Source organism: Lynx rufus, unplaced genomic scaffold, assembly GCF_022079265.1.
Source record: "Lynx rufus isolate CCGP_SWC_20201006 ecotype Redwood Valley unplaced genomic scaffold, mLynRuf1.p SCAF_5, whole genome shotgun sequence".
Classification (NCBI taxonomy): Eukaryota; Metazoa; Chordata; class Mammalia; order Carnivora; family Felidae; genus Lynx; species Lynx rufus.
Genome location: NW_025814867.1, coordinates 157454989 through 157472287, shown reverse-complemented (window position 1 = coordinate 157472287; position 17299 = coordinate 157454989). Strand labels below are relative to the sequence as shown.

At 49.2% G+C, this 17299-nt stretch overlaps 1 protein-coding gene across 1 annotated transcript in view; it reads left to right on the top strand.

Annotated features, from left to right (window-relative positions):
• The first annotated feature begins 1138 nt into the window (after nt 1–1138).
• UBE2G2 (ubiquitin conjugating enzyme E2 G2) overlaps nt 1139–17299 on the top strand; it is a 40359-nt gene continuing 24198 nt past the window's right edge. Inside the window, exon 1 of the mRNA XM_047099309.1 lies at nt 1139–1249. Coding sequence (XP_046955265.1) covers nt 1207–1249 — 43 coding nt within the window. The 5' untranslated portion in view covers nt 1139–1206. The remainder of the gene's footprint in view (nt 1250–17299) is intronic.

Sequence of the window (17299 nt, the reverse complement as noted above, 5' to 3'; positions counted from 1 at the left end):
TTCCAACCTAAGGCCTGTCTGAAGGAAGTCAGGGGGGCATCAAATGCCTTCTTCATGGATCCTCTTGCTTTCACCGCATTGGGCCTGAAAGTCACTCTGCAATGGCCCTGTGCCACAGATGTATTTTTTTTTTAAGTTTATTTTGAGAGAGAGGGAGAGTGCGAGCAGGGGAGGAGCAGAGTATCCTAAGCAGGATCTGCGCTATCAGGGCAGATTCTGGATGCCGAGGTGGAGTTTGAACTCATGAACCATGAGATCGTGATCTGAGCCGAACTCGAGTCCCACTCTTAACCAACTGAGCCACCCCGGCGCCCCCCACAATGTGTATTTTAACGGATGGGTAGGATCTTCAATTTTTATCCCCGTTCTCGTGGTCTCTTTAAAGAATATACACCTGGAATGAAATCTGCTCAGGCAGCAGTCTACCTGCCCTCGGTTCCCACTGAGTGATGGAGGCAGGATGGAGGCTGCCACCCTCCGTCTCCATACTTTGTCCCCGTCCTGTCCCCCAGGCGCCACCCTCCGTCTCCATGGACGTCCTGTCCCCGTGCTGTCCCCGGCCACGTCCCCCAGGCTGCCGTCCTCCGTCTCCATGGACGTCAAGTCCCCCAGGCGCCACCCTCCGTCTCCATGGACGTCCTGTCCCCGGCCACGTCCCCTAGGCTCCACCCTCCATCTTCATGGACGTCCTGTCCCCGTGCTGTCCCCCGCCACGTCCCCCAGGCTGCCGTCCTCCGTCTCCATGGACGTCCTGTCCCCGTGCTGTCCCTCGTCAAGTCCCCCAGGCCGCCGTCCTCCGTCTACCCCTCCCTCATTCCAGTTCTCCATCTCCATCCCTGGTCCCGATCCTTTAATCAGACCTTCCTGGGGCACCACCGGTAGGATGTAACCCGCTCTGAGCGCCCGCGGCTCCGGGATCTCCCGGAAGACCCAGGCCCTCCAGGAATCTGGATCGCCGGGAGCGACGTTAACCCACAGAGGGGCCGAGGCCCTGGCGTTGGGTAGGAACCTCGGAACCCTGCGATCAGGCCGTCCCGGCCGCCGCGCCTGCGCCGCTCCCCGTGGCGGCGGCGCCACCGCGCACGCGCACGCCGCGTCCCGGAAGGGTTTCCGGGTCCCGGCGTCGACCCGGAAGCAGCCCTGCGGTGGGCGGGAGAGGCCGGCGCTTGGGAGGGGAGGTCGCGCAGCACAGCTGTTGCCGGGACGATGGCGGGGACGGCGCTCAAGAGGCTGATGGCCGAGTACAAACGTGAGTGCGGGGGCCGCGCCTCCAGTCTGGGGACCCGCTCCTCCCCTCCCCCCGTCCGTCCGCCCCGGGTCCCGCGCGTCCCTCGAGCCCGCGCCCCCCCTCTGCCGACCCCGGGCCCTGCGCCCCCCTCCTCCCTTCTCCGGGCTCCCCACCCGGCGGTAGAGTCCCTGCTCGGGGAGGCCCAGGGCGCGCACGGCCGTGTGTGGCGGCCTGAGTTGGCGGAGATGTGGGAGCCGTGGACGCCGAAAGCACTGAGTCATGCCCGCTTGTTCCCGCGTAGGCGCGGGGACGGGAGTTTGGTCCTGGGAAACCGTGAGCCCTAACAGTCTGCAGTCCCCTTCCTCCGCTGCGCCCACTGCTTGCTCTTGACTTCATACACGAACTCGTAAAGGGAACGCTTGAAAAAGGACAGTCAGCATCACTACTCCACGAGTTTAGAAATGCGTAAACAGTTCCACGCAGCCTTTGTTTTTGTCTTTGGCTCCTGTAGTAATTTAGAGGACTCCCTCATTCCAGGCTTGCGGGAAAACCGGAATTGCCTACTGAGAAGCTGAAACCAAAAGCGTATGGAGAAAAAGCGCATTGTGATGCATTTGGGGTGAAAGGTCAGATTTGGCTTTCTCTTGAATAACGGAACAGTTTTTGAGTAGTGCCACCTGTCACGCTTCCTAGGTGGTGCCCAGAGAGCCTCCTTGGTGCTTTCCTCGCCAGGGAGAGCTTCTGATGTTTGGGGAAAGCAAAGGGAGAAACGAAAGACGAAGAACATTCCGTGTTCTGCCTTTTTACAGCCCCGTTGGGAGAGTTGCCAGGAGAGGTCATGGGTGAAACGGATGTGTGGCAGGTGTCGTGAGCTGCTGGTGGAGACAGGGTGGTCGCCCGCTTGTGGGTAAGAGAGGGTCTCTGCAGCCGCAGTCCCGGTTCAGCTGCTGCTTGTTAGCTCTCCGGCCCAGGCCTTGACCTCTGCACTTCGGTCCTCTGGGAAGGTTAATGCTTTTCAGGATAGTTGATAGATAACTCTGATTTTGGTAGCTGGTATTGTTAGGGTGACATTGAGAGTACTTTAGAAGAAAGTTGGAAGTAAACCGAAATAATGACTGTGATAAAAATAATTGGTAAAAATGCACGGAGCTCAGTCCCGTAACCGGGTTGGTGGCCCTGCACGCGGAGGGTCCGTGTTCGGCGGGAGCACACCAGGGTGATTCACGTGTGGGCTCATTAAAGAAATGTTTAAACACTGCTCGCTGCCAGTGTCCCCTACAGTGGGAGTGTCTTTGAGAGACTTGGGGGCAGAGTATGAACGGAGGGTTGGGTGGGAGTGGGGCACTGTTGCCTGTGTCCTCACGGGAGACCTGGCCGGGGGTCATATGTGTGGGAACACCTGTCATTCCTGCCTTCCCCATCCGTGCTTCGGTGTCTGTCTTAGGCTGTTTAGCCCTGTTTCTAGACTTCGAGAAAAGGTTATTTTCTTGTGTCTTTAGGGAAGGAATCTGTTAAGCCTGCAAGGGGAATTAAGTTCAGGCTGCTGCTTCAACCCAGTCTCTGCATTGTTGAACTTGTATTTCCTAAGGATACTGGCGGTAGCAAAGGTTACTCTTCCCTTTACTGTACTTGCAGAAACTTCATCCGTTATTTCAACCATGTTGTCATTTTGCAGTAATAAAACACAAATAACGCTTGACTTCCAAAGCCGTATCACAGAAGGGTATCGTATGCATTTTTATGTGTTGATGTGACTTCTCGGAGTCCGTGGGAAGGCAGAGCCCTGAGGAGGTCTCCTGAGCTCGCCGGCCCCTGGTGATCCTGTCGGACGCTAATCTGGGCGCTGCTGTGAAGGCCCCCCCGCAGGTGTTGCAGGTTACTAAACAGCCGTCGTGCAGGTAGGGAGATCATCCTGGATTACTGGGGTACAACCCGTTAACCACACGAGGCCCCGGAACAGAAGAGGCGGGAGAGGAGAGGCAGGAGGGGGCGTCTGAGACGTGCAGAGCACGAGAAGGACTCCACCTGCCGTGGCTGGCTCTGGAGTGGCCAGGAACAGAGGGGCGTGGGTGGCCCGAGAACGTCAGACCCGTCGCTGGCCGACAGCAGTGAGGACCGGGAGCCTCCGTCCCACGGCTGCAGGGAACTGGATTCTGCCGCCAACCTGAGCGGATCTGGGCAGTGCCCTGCCTTGACCGCTGCCCTGTGAGAGTAGAACCACCTGCCCCTTCTGACACACGGAAACCGTGAGGTCATCGGTGGGTGTCATTTTAAGCCGTTGGGTTTGTGGTGATTTGTCCCATCAGCGATAGAAGATGAATACAGTATGTTACTGAGGGGGTTCTGTGGTTGCTGTATCTTGGAAACATCGTAAATTCCATTTAGTGATTCTCATCTTGTGTGAATTAGCATCCGGTTTGTCTTACCACATCGTAAGGTGACTCATTCATTGTAAAGGTGGACTTTACAGGAACGACCTTTCTGTGAAATGGGCTTTCAGTGGATTGGGATAGGGTTCAGGCATACTTTATCGTATTTGGGAATAGTAACAGGCTTGCAGAAATTTCGAGGGGGCGGAACCTTGGATATGATTCTGTACGGCCCCTGGTTTTCCAAATTGTGTAGGCAGTTGAGTAACAGAGGCAAAACGATTGGCCTACCTCCTTACAGCCAGGAAAAAGGAGAACCAGAAAAAGAACCCAGATATTTTAAACGGGTGTCTTTGCTTGACGTTCTGTCGTCGCCCATCACCCAGCCTTCCCGAGAAGGTTCAAAAACAGACAGGTATTGGGTTCTGGGGGTTTCCTTAAGAAGGCTAAGTGGCTGGGGCGCCTGGGTGGCGCAGTCGGTTAAGCGTCCGACTTCAGCCAGGTCACGATCTCGCGGTCCGTGAGTTCGAGCCCCGCGTCAGGCTCTGGGCTGATGGCTCGGAGCCTGGAGCCTGTTTCCGATTCTGTGTCTCCCTCTGTCTCTGCCCCTCCCCCGTTCATGCTCTGTCTCTCTCTGTCCCAAAAATAAATAAACGTTGAAAAAAAAAAAAAAAAAAAAAAAAAGAAGGCTAAGTGGCTAACAGAAGTCTGGTCTGTCGCTGTTCCGGAGGCCTGGCGTCCCGACTCAGTGTTGGCCGGGCCACGCTCTGCAAGCTCTAGGGAGGAGTCCCTCTTGGCCTCCTGGAGCTTCCGGTAGTTGCCGGCAGTTTTGGCTGTTCCTTGGCTCGTGGCAGCGGAACTCACATCTCTGCCCGTCGTCCCTCTTCTGGAGGTGCCCGTCATAGCTTTAGGACCCACCCCTATCCCATGTGACCCATTTTAACTGCAGTCCATCTGCAAAGCCCCCATTTCCAAACAGAGTCACATTTGGAGATTCTGGGGGACATTATTCAGCCTAGTTCAGTGTTGACTAAGAACCTCAAACTTGCTCGTGTAAAACTGACCTCCTGCTCCTCCTGCACCATTGCTGCTCCCACAGTCCCCGTGTCTCTGTTGGTGGCAGTCGTGTTCTTCCAAGTTTTTGGGCTCAAACCTTAGATTCACCCTTGATGACTCACTTTTTTTTTTTTAAAGTGTATTTGTTTTGAGAGAGAGAGCACAAACTAGGGAAGAGGCAGGGAGAGAGAGGGAGAGAGAGGATCTCAAGCAGGCTCTACAGCACGGACCCCTCCATCTCAGGAACCGTGACACCGTAACGTGAGCTGAAATTGAGAGCTGGACGCTTAACCGACTGAGCCACCCGGCCGCCCCTGTGTTTAACTTTTTTTTAAAATTTTTTTAAATGTTTATTTCTGAGACAGAGAGCATGAGTGGGGGAGGGGCAGAGAGAGAGAGAGAGAGAGAGAGAGAGACAGACAGACAGACAGACAGACACACAGAATCCGAGGCAGGCTCCAGGCTCTGAGCTGTCAGTACAGAGCCTGATGCAGGGCTCGAACTCATGGACTGTGAGATCATGACCTGAACTGAAGTCGGACGCTCAGCGGACTGAGCCACCCAGGCACCCCTGTGTTTAACTTTTAAAGGAGCAGCCAAGCTATTTTTCTGACTGGTTGTACCACTTGACATTTCTGCTAGCAGTGTATTAAGGAGTTCCACTGATTCTCCTCCCCTGTCCACACTGCGTATGCTGGGTTTTTACATATTTAGCTGTTCTAGAGTGGTATGGTATCTCATTGTAGTTTTTATTTTAAAACATCTTAATTCTGCCATTTTCTGTCCTTGTTTTTCAAATTCAGTTTTTGCCTTAAGTTTATTTACACTAAAAACCAAACAAACCATCACAGTTCACTCCTTTCTCCCACCTCCCACTGCCTTGCCTCTGGCATCAGCCTGTTGTTTGTATCTACGAGCTTATTTTTTTTAACGTGTATATATTTTAGGTATGTATAGTGTGTATATTTTGATATATATATATATATTTTCTTGTCGTATATGATCGATTTTTTTTGGTTTTCCAGTACGTATATAAAAGTATGTTTACACTGGACTGTAATCCGTTAAATGTGCAATAGCATTATGTCTAAAAAGAACCAACGTACCTACCTGTGTTTGTCCCATCGCATGTCAGCTGCTTTGTTGTAAGTTGATTTGACCGTATATGTGTGGGTTTATTTCTGGGCTGTTTTGTTTCTGTAATCCATGTGTCTGTTTCTGGGCCATTTCTACACTGTTTCAACTACTGCAGCAGCAGCATTGTATTATAGTTTGAAATCAATGGGCCTGATTCTCCAGCTTTGTTCTTTCTCACGTTTGGCTGCCCTGGGTATTTAATGGTTCCGTGCAACTTTTCGGAGTGTTCTATTTTTTGAAAAATGTCATTGGAATTTTGATACGGATCGTATTGAATCTATATATTGCTTTGTGTAGTATGGACATTTTAATAGTATTAATTCTTCCGTTCCATGAGCATGGAGTATCTTTCCATTTGTATCTTCAGTCTTTCATCAATGTCTTGTCATTTTCAACAAACAGGTCAGTCACACTCCTTGGTTAAATATATTCCTAGGTGTTCTATCTTTTTAATACAATTATAAAAGGGATTTGTTTTTTTAATTTTACTTTCTCTTTCTGATAGTTCACTATTAGTGTATAGAAATGCAACAGATTTTGGGGCACCTGGGTGGCTCACTCGGTTAAGCATCAGACTTCGGCTCAGGTCATGATCTCGCGGTCTGTGAGTTCGAGCCCCGCGTTGGGCTCTGTGCTGACAACTCGGAGCCTGGAACCCGTTTCAGATTCTGTGTCTCCCTCTTTCTCTCTCCTCCCCCACTCATGCTCTGTCTCTCTCTTCTCAGAAATAAATAAACGTTAAAAAAAAAATTTTAGAGATGCACCAGATTTTTACGTATTGGTTTTGTACCGCTCAACTTTATTGAATTTATTTTAACGATTCTCTGATGCCGTCTTTAGGGTTTTTTAATGTATAATATCTTGTCGGCCTCAGATAGTGACAGTTTTGCTTCTTTTCTTTCCAATTCGGATACTTTTTATTTCTTTTCTTTTTTTTTTTTTTTTTGCCTAAGTGCTCAGGCAAGGGTTTCAAATACAATGTGGAATAAGAGTGGTGAGGATGGGTTTTCTTGTCTTGTTCCTGGTCTTAGAGGAAAGCCTTTCAGCGTTTCACTATCGAGTATGGTGTTGGCTGTTGGTTTTTCATCTATGGCCTTTATTATGTTGAAGTATGTTCTGTCTGTACTTTGTGGAGAGTTTTTATCATACGTGGACATTGAATTTTGTCAAATGCCTTTCTGCATCGATTGAGATGATCATATGGTTTTTATCCTTCATTTTGTTAATGTGGTGGATTACATTGATTTGCAGATACTGAACTGTTCTTGAATTCCTGGAATAAATCCCACTTGATCATGGTGTAGGATCCATTTAATATATTGTTAAATTCAGTTGCTAATATTTTGCTGAGGATTTTCACATCTGTGTTTACCAGGGATATTGGCCTGTGACTTTCTTGTGGCAATCTTGTGGTTTCGGTATTGTGGTGATCCTAGTTTCATAAAATGTTCCCTTCCTCCCCTCCCGTTTTCTTTCTTTCTTCTTTTCCTTTCCTTTCTTTTCTCTCTTTTTTTTGGAAGAGTTTGAAAAGAACTGGTATTAGTTAATTCTGTTTTGAACATTTGGTAGAATTCACCAGTGAAGCCATCTGGTCTTGGACTTTTGTTTCTTGGGAGGTTTCTGATTATTGATTCAATCTCCTTACTAGTAATCAGTTCAGATTTTCTATTTCATCATGATTCACTCTTGGTAGGTTATGTGTTTGTTTATCCATTTCTTCTAGGTTGTCCAGTTTGTTGGCACACAATGGTCCATAGTAGTTTCTTATGGTCCTTTGTGTTTCTGTGGTGTCAGTTGTAACATCTCTTTTGTCATTTCTTTCTTTCTTTCCTTTTTTTTTAAGTATGCTCCGTGCTAGGCATGGAGCCCAATGTGGGGCTTGAACTCATGACCCTGAGATCAAGACCTGAGCGGGTGTCAAGAGTTGGCCACGTAACTGACTGAGCCATCCAGGCACCCCATCATTTCTGATGTTTCCCTTCTTGTCTTGTCTCTGTCTTGGCGAGTCTGGCTAAACGTTTAGCACCATTATCTTTTCAAAGAACAGCCCTTAGCTTCACTGATCGTTTCTATTGTCTTTTTAGTCTGTTTCATTTATTTCTGCTCTAATGTTTGTTATTTCTTTCCTTCTACTAACTCTGGGCTTTGTTTTTTCTTTTTTCTAGTTTCTTGAGTTGTAAAATAAGGTTTAGTTGAGATTTTTCCTGCTTCTTGACAGAGGCATGTATCACTATGAACTCCTCTCTTAGAACTGCTTTTGCTGCATCTATAAATTTTGGTACGTTACATTTCCTTTATTGGGGGGGGGGATCATAAGGTATTTTTTTATTTCTCTTGATTTCTTCTTTGACTTATTGGTTATTCAGTAGCATGTTGTTTAATCTCCACGTATTTGTGAATATTCCAGTTTTGTTCATGTAAGTAATTTCTAGTTTCATACCGTTATCAGAAAAGATGCTTTATATGATTTCAGTCCTTTTAAATTTGTTAAGACTTATTTTGTGTCCTAACAGGTGATTTGTCTTGGAGAACATTCCACTTGCACTTGTGAAGAATGTGTATTCTGCTTTTGTATGGAATGTTCTGGTTCATCTGGTCTAATGTGTCATTTAAGGCCAGTGCTTTCTTATATTTTTGTATGTAAGTGGGATATTAATGTCCCCTACTGTTGAGTTGCTGTTTCTCCCTTTAGGTCTGTTAACATTTGCTTTGCATATTTAGGCGCTCCTGTGTTGGGTGTGTAAATATTTACAAATGTATCTTACTGTTGGAATGGCTCCTTTAGCATTGTGTAATGCCTTTCTTTTGTCTCCTTGTTTGAAGTCTATTTTCTCTGATACAAGTATAGCTGCTCCAGATTCCTTTTGGTTTCCATTTGCATGGAACAGCTTTTTTTTCTTTTCTTTCTTTCTTTTTTTCAATCCCTTCACTTTCAGTGTGTGTCCTTAAATTTGAAGTGAGTTTCTTACAGGCAACATATAGATGGGTCCTATATTTTAATCTATTCAGCTCTCTGTGTCTTTTGATTGGAGAACTGAGTGCATTTACACTTAAAGTAATTACTGACAGGCACGTGCCTGTTGCCATTTTTGTTGTTTTCTGACTGTTTCTGTAGTTTCTCTCTGTTCCTTTCTTCTTTTCTGTTATGTTTATGTTCCTTTTCTTTATTTTTTGTGTATTTGCTACAGGTTTTTGCTTTGGCTACCACGTGGTTTACATATAACAAACAACTTCTGTACAGTCTATTTTCAGTTGATAATAAGTTTGATCCCATTCTAAAGCTCAATACTGTTATTCTCCCTTCACCCCATATTTGATGTTTTTGATTCACACTTTACATTAAAAAAATTTTTTTTAATGTTTTATTTATTTTTGACAGAGAGAGAGAGACAGAGAGAGAGAGAGAGAGAGACAGACAGAGATGAGCGGGGGAGGGGCAGAGAGAGAGGGAGACACAGAATCTGAAACAGGCTCCAGGCTCTGAGCTGTCAGCACAGAGCCCGACGTGGGGCTGAAACTCGAGCTGTGAGATCATGGCCTGAGCCGAGGTCAGATGCTTAACCGACTGAGCCACCCAGGCGCCCTGACACTTTACATTTTTTTAATGTGTGTGTCCTTTAACTAGTTTTTGTACTTATAGTTATTTTTACTACTTACTTTTTTTTAACCTTCATGCTAACTTTGTAAGTGATTGACCCAGTACTTTTACTATATACTTACCTTTCCAGTGAGATTTATTCTTGCACATGTGTTCTCGTGAACACCCTTTCTTTTCAGCTTAAAGAATTCCCTGTAACAAGGCCAGGTTAGTAGTGATGAACCCCTTTAGCTTTTGTTTCTCTGGAGAGCCCTTTACCTCTCCTTCACTTCTGAGTCGTAACTTTGCCGGGGAGAGTATTCTTGGTTGGAGATTTTCCTTTCAGTGCTTTGAATGTATCGCGCCTCTGCCTCTGGCCTGAAAAGTTTCTGCCGAAAAGTCTGCCGATAGACTTAGCATCACGTACATGTACATAACAAGTGGTTTTCATCTTGCTGCTTTTAAGATTCTCTCCTGGCTTTTACTTTTTGGTAGGTAATTATAAGGTGTCTTGGTGTGGGTCTCTCTGGGTTCTTCTTCCTTGAAACTCTCTGGGCTTCTTGGATCTAGATGCCTGTTTCCTTCCCCAGATTAGGGAAGTTTTCAGCCATTACTTCTTCAAGGAGATTTCTGACCCTTTCTCTCTCCTCCTCTGGAAGCCCCATGATCCAAATATTAGTCTACTTGATGTCTTATGAGCTCCTAACTGTCTTCACTTTTTGCCATTCTTTTTGCTGGTCTCATTGACTGAGTTCCACCGACCTCGAGTGGCTGATCCTTTCTTCTGCTTCATCTGGTCTGTATTTCAGTTCAGCCGTTCTGTGGTTCACTCTGCGATTTCTCTTTGGTACGTTTATTTCCCATCTCTTTGTTGAGGTTTTGTGTCCATCGGTTTTTCTCCTGTTTGATGAGTGTCTTCGTGACCATCACTTTGAACTCCTTATCGGTAAACTGTCTCTGTTTCACTGAGATACTTTTTCCTGAGGTTTTATCTTGTTCTTTCCTGGGAACGTATTCCTGTTTGTCCATTTCGCTGGACTCTCCGAGTTGGTGTCTGTACCAACTGGGAACACCCGCCTCTCCCAGTCTGGAAGGAGCGGCCTTGTGTAGGAGATGAACCTCGTCATTCAGTCCCGTCCCAGCTTTCGGTTGTCACTCAAACCTTCGTGCTGTCCCAGCACCTGTTGTGTCTTTGATACCTCCCGCAGTGGAGGGTGTGCCAAGACTTGTCATTGTCCCAGAGCGGAGGGTCTCAGCACGCAGATTCAGGGTGACTGGAAGCCAGGCCCACCGGCAGCAGCTTTTTAAGGTGTGCAAATACGTACAGTCCTGTGGGGCCTTAAGCATAAGCCCCACTGGTCACCAGAGCTAGGCACTCTGCAGGTGTCCCCAGTATGGCTGTCACAAAAATCGGGACTCCGGATGAGTGTGTAAGTTCTTTTCTGGGCGATGCCAGTGAGCTGGTGCAGGGCAGAGGGAGAGTGCCAAGGTGGTGCCATCGCCGTATTTTCGTAGAGAGCAGCTCTGTGGACCGTGGAATGTGTGCCAGACCTGAAGACTACCTCTCAGCTCCAGGACACGCAGAGAGGCCTCCTTCACGGAAGGATGGGGGAGTGTGCCTCAGCCTGCCCTCTGTGCAGTGCCCTGGGGATGGCAGCCTGCCAAAAACCGTTTCTCCGACTGTGGTAGACCCATCAGACCCAGGAATGCAACGTCCCCTGGCCACCAGCACCAGACGATCAAGGGACATCTCCCCCCGGTGGCAGCTGTAAAAAGCAGGGTGCCGGCTGTGTGTAAAACTCCCTTCTGGGAGACATCGCGCTCTGGATTTCGGCAGAAGGTGAACACGAAGACAGTGGCTGCCCGCTGAGGTCTCTGGAAGGGATCAGGTTGGTCCCAAGATGCACACCTAATCAGAAGCACACCCCGCAGGCTGCAGTCCTCATGGTCAGCTGATAGCCCTCCTGCACAGAAAGACCGGCCTCTTGCTTTCCCCGGGGGTGGTAGCTGTTTAAGAACTGCTTCTCTGTTAGTTAGAGTCCTGTGGGACCCGCAGCACGAGTCCGGTGGCCGCCAGAGCCCGGCGATGTAGAGATGTCCCCTGGAAGCCGTCGCAAAATTTGGGGCACCAGATCGGTGAGCTCCTCCCTGCGTGACTCTGATTGTTACAGGTTCATGGGACCAGCAGCTCCGGTTTCCCTGGCCTCCAGAGCCAAGCGATCAAGAGGTGTCCCCTAGGTGACAGCCACGGAAATCAGGGCACTAGATACGCGTAAAGGCTGCCTTCAGGTGGATGCTGGTGCCCGGGAGCACAGCGGAGGGAGAGGCAAAGATGACCCCCCAGTCTCTGCCCACAGAGAACGGTGTTCCGCCAGGCTCCTGATGAGTGTGAAAAATCAGACGCCTGCGCCCCGGTGGCCACTCAGATGCCAGCAGGTGCACCTCCGTGAGTCTGGGCGTGGTCCACGGGCTGCCTGGGAGCTGGGCCCTGGGGAGGGCCAGTCCCCGCCCCAAGCCCTTGAAGGGAGGTTTCTCACATGGATTCCGTCTTGGGGGTCTTGGGATGCGAGTCCCATAGGATTTCAAAGCTAGATGATTTGGAGGCTCGTTTATGCCAGCGTTCGTCTTAAAAGTTGGGGTGCTGCTGTTCAAACCCTTTACTCCTCAAGAAGCAGCTCTGGGTTTTGAGTTTCCTCCTGGTTGTGAGATACTGTGCGGGGGTCATGATGAGATTGCGTCCCAGCTTCTGTTGGCCACTTCAGTGTGGTTTTCTTCTCATTTGCTTGATGTGCAGTTACGACCCAGCCAGCCTTAGTGTGTTTTGGGGAGCAGATTGTTCCGTTTGTAGCTGTAGACTCCATGTTCGTGGGAGGAGGGGCGCCGAGGGTCTCACTGCATCGCCATGTTCTCCTTGTGGCTTTGATTTGCGTCTCCCTTGTGACCGATGACATTGAGTGTCGTTTTGTGTGTTTATATGCCATCGTAAGTGTCTTGAGTCTTTTGCTGATTTTTAATCATGTGTATTGTTTTCTTATTAAGTTGTAGGAGTTCTTCATATACTGTAGCTACAAGTCTTTTGTTGGATATTTTGTAAATATTTTCCCTTAAACCATGGCTTGCCTTGTTTTAAAAATTGTGGAAGAAAAACGTGATTGTATCTTACCAGTTTTCTTTTTAGGTTTATTTACTTAGTTTGAGAGAGACAGAGACAGCGCGAGTGGGGGAAGGGCAGAGAGAGAGGGACAGGGACAGGGAGAGAATCCCAAGCAGGCTCCGTACTGTCAGTCCAGAGCCTGTGGCGGCCACTTTTCAAGCCACTATTAAAAATATGTTTTTAACGAATTAATATTCTCAAGGGGTCAGTGGCATCGTTTTTGCACATTTCTCTGATACTAGGATTTTGTTTTTCTTTTTGAAGCTGTTTTTGTGAGTAGACACCAAGCTGTCGGTGCAGATGTGTATTTTGGAAATAAAACGAGTGTCGCAGAAACGTCCCCCGTGTTACTGTAACTTCCCTGACCACTAGGTGCCGCTGTCGAATAAGGATGAGGCTGGGACTGCAGCCCGCTGGCTGCGCCTCCCCGGAAGGCCCTGGAAGGAGGGCGCGGGAGGGAGGCTCCAGGGGTGGGTCCACAGATGAAGAATGAAGCAGCCCTTTTTGGAGTGAGCCCCCCCACCAGATCCCTGGAGGATGAGTCCCCCACCCCCAGCAGTTTATCACTCCTCTGTTTTAATTTGTCCGATGTTATGCGAAGGTGATTGGCCTGGATTTCAGATGACTGGGTGTGTAGCTCCTGGTGAGCTGGGTTCTGGGCTTCCCTCTCCCGGTCGGCTGTCACGCAGACGCCCGAAGGGGGACTGAGACGGTCAGAGTGTGTATTACTGCGCCCGAGGGGCTCAGCCTTCCTGGCACTCGACCTCAGTTGCACTTGACTCCTGCCTCCTCGCAGTGCTGGCTGCCTCGCCGTTTGTCCCGCGGCACTGGCCTCGCGTTGGGGCCCTCGCTGCCCCTTCCTCTTCCTCCCGCGTGCTGGGCTCTGGTGCCCTTGGCAACAGACGGGGCTCTCCCTGTGCCCGTTCTTGTTTCCTGCTCAGGGTTTCTTAGCAGGTGTTACTGGTGCTTCGAATGAAATAGTTGTCCTCGTGTGCACTTTCTTTATGGCCCCTTCCCCCTAAATGGCAGTAGCATCCCCCAGTCACCGTGGACACCCGACGGCGGCACCCGAATTTCCCAGTGTCCCCTGGGAAAACTCCAGCAACTGCCACCAGGTCCCCGCGGCTCCACCTGTCCCTGTGCACACAGCCCCCAAGTTTCTCCTGCTAGTGTCCACTCTCCCTTGAGCTTCAGACTCGTCTGAGATCTCTCCGCTGGTCTGTTTTCTAGTCTCCACCTTAATGTGTTTAAATGAGAATTCTTGCTTTCCCCTCAGACCTGCTCCTTCCCCTCCCGTCCCGGTAATAGTGCTGTTCGCTTAGTTGTTTGGGCCGGGGACCTGGGACCAGTCCTCACATGTCACACCCATTCCGTCCCTGTCTGCGGGACCCACCCCCAGAGTCGCCACTCTGACTCAAGCTGTCACCTTCCCTGCCTGGACTGTCACAGTAATGGCTTAAAACTGTTTATTAGCCTGAAATACAGCCGGCCTAGGGTTCAGGTTCAGCTCGGTGAGCTTCTCAGAGAGAGCATCACCACCCAGATGAGCAGGAAGGCTGCCAGCCCGCCAGAACCCCACTGTGCGGGGCCCCCACTCCACCAGAGCAGCTCTGTCTTCATGGGGTAGTCACTGCTTTGCTCTGTGTTTCCACCGAAGCGTGCATTCTTAAACATTGTCGTTTAGAGTGCCTGTTTTTTAATGGATGTAATCCATCTATAAATGTAGTTACATGTTGTCTATTCTCTTTTTTTTCTTTTTAAAAATTTATTTATTTATTGTTGACAGTGTGAGAGCAGGGGAGGAGCAGAGAGAGAGAGAGAGAGAGAACTTTAAGCAGGCTCTGTGCTGTCAGCACAGAGCCCGCTGCAGGGCTTGATCTCAAGAGCTGTGAGATCATGACCTGAGCTGAAACCAGGAGTTGGGCACTTAACTGACTCAGCCACCCAAGCACCCTGTGTTGTGTATATATATATCTGGCTGTGTATGCATATGTATAGTGTATTATGTGTCGTGTGTGGTACGGGCCTGGTTTCTTTTGCATGACTGTGTCGCGTGTAGCTGTGTGTCATTTATTTTCACTTTTGTTCCATTGTATGAATCACCACAGTTTCTTGACCTCTTCTATTGCTAGATATTTGGGTGTTCTCATTTTTTTTGGCTGTTACGAGTGATGCTGCTGTAAATATACAGCAAAGACACAATGGAATATTTCTCAGCCATAAAAATGAAATCTTGTCATTTGTGACAACATGGATGGACCTTGGGAGCATTACGCTAAGTGGGATAAGACAGAGAAAGACCGATACCAAATGATCTCACGCATGTGTGGAATCTTAAAAACAACTCACAGAAGGAGAGTACAGGTTGGTGTAGCCATGGGGGGTTAGCAGGTGGACGACATGGGTGAAGGGGTCAGAATACAGACTTCCAGTTATAAACTAAGTCCAGGGGATGTCACGTACGGCCTGGTGATGAGAGTTAACAGTGCCGTGTTGTGTATTTGAAAGTCGCTAAGGGGCTAGATGTTAAAAGGTCTCATCAAAAGAGAAATTTGTGATTGTGTGTGGATGGCTGTTAACTTGCCGGACTTTGCTCATTGCAGAATATATACGAATATCGGCTCCCTGTGTTGCACACCTGGGACTAATATGACAGTGTAAGTCAATTCTGTCTCAGTTGGAAAGAAAGGAGCCCCCCTCCGGCATCACCTTCACCCTGAGGCCTTTCTTGCCTCAGGTGGGCGTGTGTCTTTGTATCACTTTACCACCTCCCTCACTACATTCTTCAGTATGTCTTTTCATGCGTGTTTCCTCACCTACTGGCTGTCTTCCTTCACTGGAACAGAAGGGAAGCCCGTGGAAGGAGGGGCCTTGTCTCTCCTTCACCACTGCGTCTGCGCTGGCCGGAGGAGTGGGGCCTGGCAGCCGCGTGGGTAGCGGCTGGCCCCTTCTAGTCCAGCTGGCCGAGGGGAGTGTGGACACCACTGCCCCGGGGCTTCGTGCAGCCCCTCAAAGCTTCAGACAGGACCAGAGGGCAAATGTAAGTAAATACCATTTGGATGAGCGATTCCGCGATTAGAATTGTAACTGGGCACTTTTCAGGACATCAAATTACGTGGCAAAACACAGACGTGACACGCTTCCAGGCCAGCGGTTAGAGCAATATTTTGATGACACCGGTGAAGTATTTAGTTAGAGTGTCCTGTGTTTACAAGGTGTAGATTCACCGTGGCCCTTCTCTCGGCCTCTCTCGCTTAAGCTGTTACCCACGGGGGGAAGTGTGGTCTCTGTCTCTTTAGGGAGACTGTGAGCTGTTACAGCGTCAGACCCTTACTTCCGTCCAGTGACATTTCGTCCCCGTCTTCCTCCGGAGACTGATCCATAGGGCGGTGGCAGGGGGCTAGAGGCTGCTGCGCATGCGGCCAGGTGGTTGGTACCTGGGTCTGCAGCACTTGTGGTCAGGTGGCAGGTTAACTCCCGGTGCACACGTGCGCGCGTTTCTGTGTGCTTGTCCTCCGGAGGGGGTCGCGGGCTCCCAGCGACTCCCGGCGGCCTCCTTTCCCACCTGGTGGTCCCAGTTTACATTCGTGCCCGCAGGGTGTGTCTGTGGCTCCTCGGCTGGGGGGAGGCGGCCTTCTGTCCCATCTGGACGCTCGGGCTCCTGGGCTGCTCCGCTGGGGGCACTGTCATCCCGTTGTGGCCTTAGTTTCCCCACAGTTATGAGTTGAGCACCTTGTGACATGTTCCTTCATCTTGTGACGTGTCTTCAAGTCTTGTGCTTGATTTTCTTTTGGGTGGTTTATGTATTTTTATTGATTCTGAGAAGTTTCGATACTAGCTCTTTGCTGGTTATGTCTGTAGCAAATACCATCCTCTCTGGGGCTTCCCTTTTCGTTCTCTTAAAGGTCTCTTGGGGCGCCTGGGTGGCTCAGTCGGTTGAGCGTCCGACTTCGGCTCAGGTCACGATCTCACGGTTCGTGAGTTCGAGCCCCACGTTGGGCTCTGGGCTGATGGCTCCGAGCCTGGATCCTGCTTCCGATCCTGTGTCTCCCTCTCTCTCTGCCCCTCCCCCATTCATGCTCTGTCTCTCTCTGTCTCAAAAATAAATAAACATTAAAAAAAAAATTTTAAAGGTCTCTTGATAGCAGAGGCTCTTAGTTTCAGCGTTCTTAATTTCACCCATCTTTTCCTTTGATGGTTGGTGCTCTTTGGCTTTACCTCTGTAGTTGGTCTAAATTATTTATTGTTTTATATTTCATAAAACAACTGAAACTAATTCTGGGGGGAGTCAGCTTTATTGAGATAAAATTTGCACACAAATGTGCTACTTAAAATATTTTTTTTAATGTTTATTTTTGAGAGAGAGAGAGAGAGACAGACAGACAGAACGGGAGTGGGGGAGGGGCAGAGAGAGAGGGAGACACAGAATCCGATAAGGCTCCAGGCTCTGAGCTGTCAGCACAGAGCCCGACGCGGGGCTCGAACCCACGGACTCTGAGATCATGACCTGAGCCGAAGTCGGACGCTCAACTGACTGAGCCACCCAGGCGCCCCTCAACTTAACTCTTTTTCAAGAAGTCTGGGCTGTTCTCAGTTGTTTGCATGTTTGTGTATCTTTTAGAGTTATCTTGTTTGCATTTGGGCAAGAAGACCTGTTGGGATGTTGGCTGAGGCTGCACGGAATCTGTAGGTGCAGTTGGAGGAGGATTGAGAACTGTAATTTTGAGGGTTTCATCCACGCTCGAGTCTCTGCTTGGGAAGGCCTTCAGAGCCGTGGC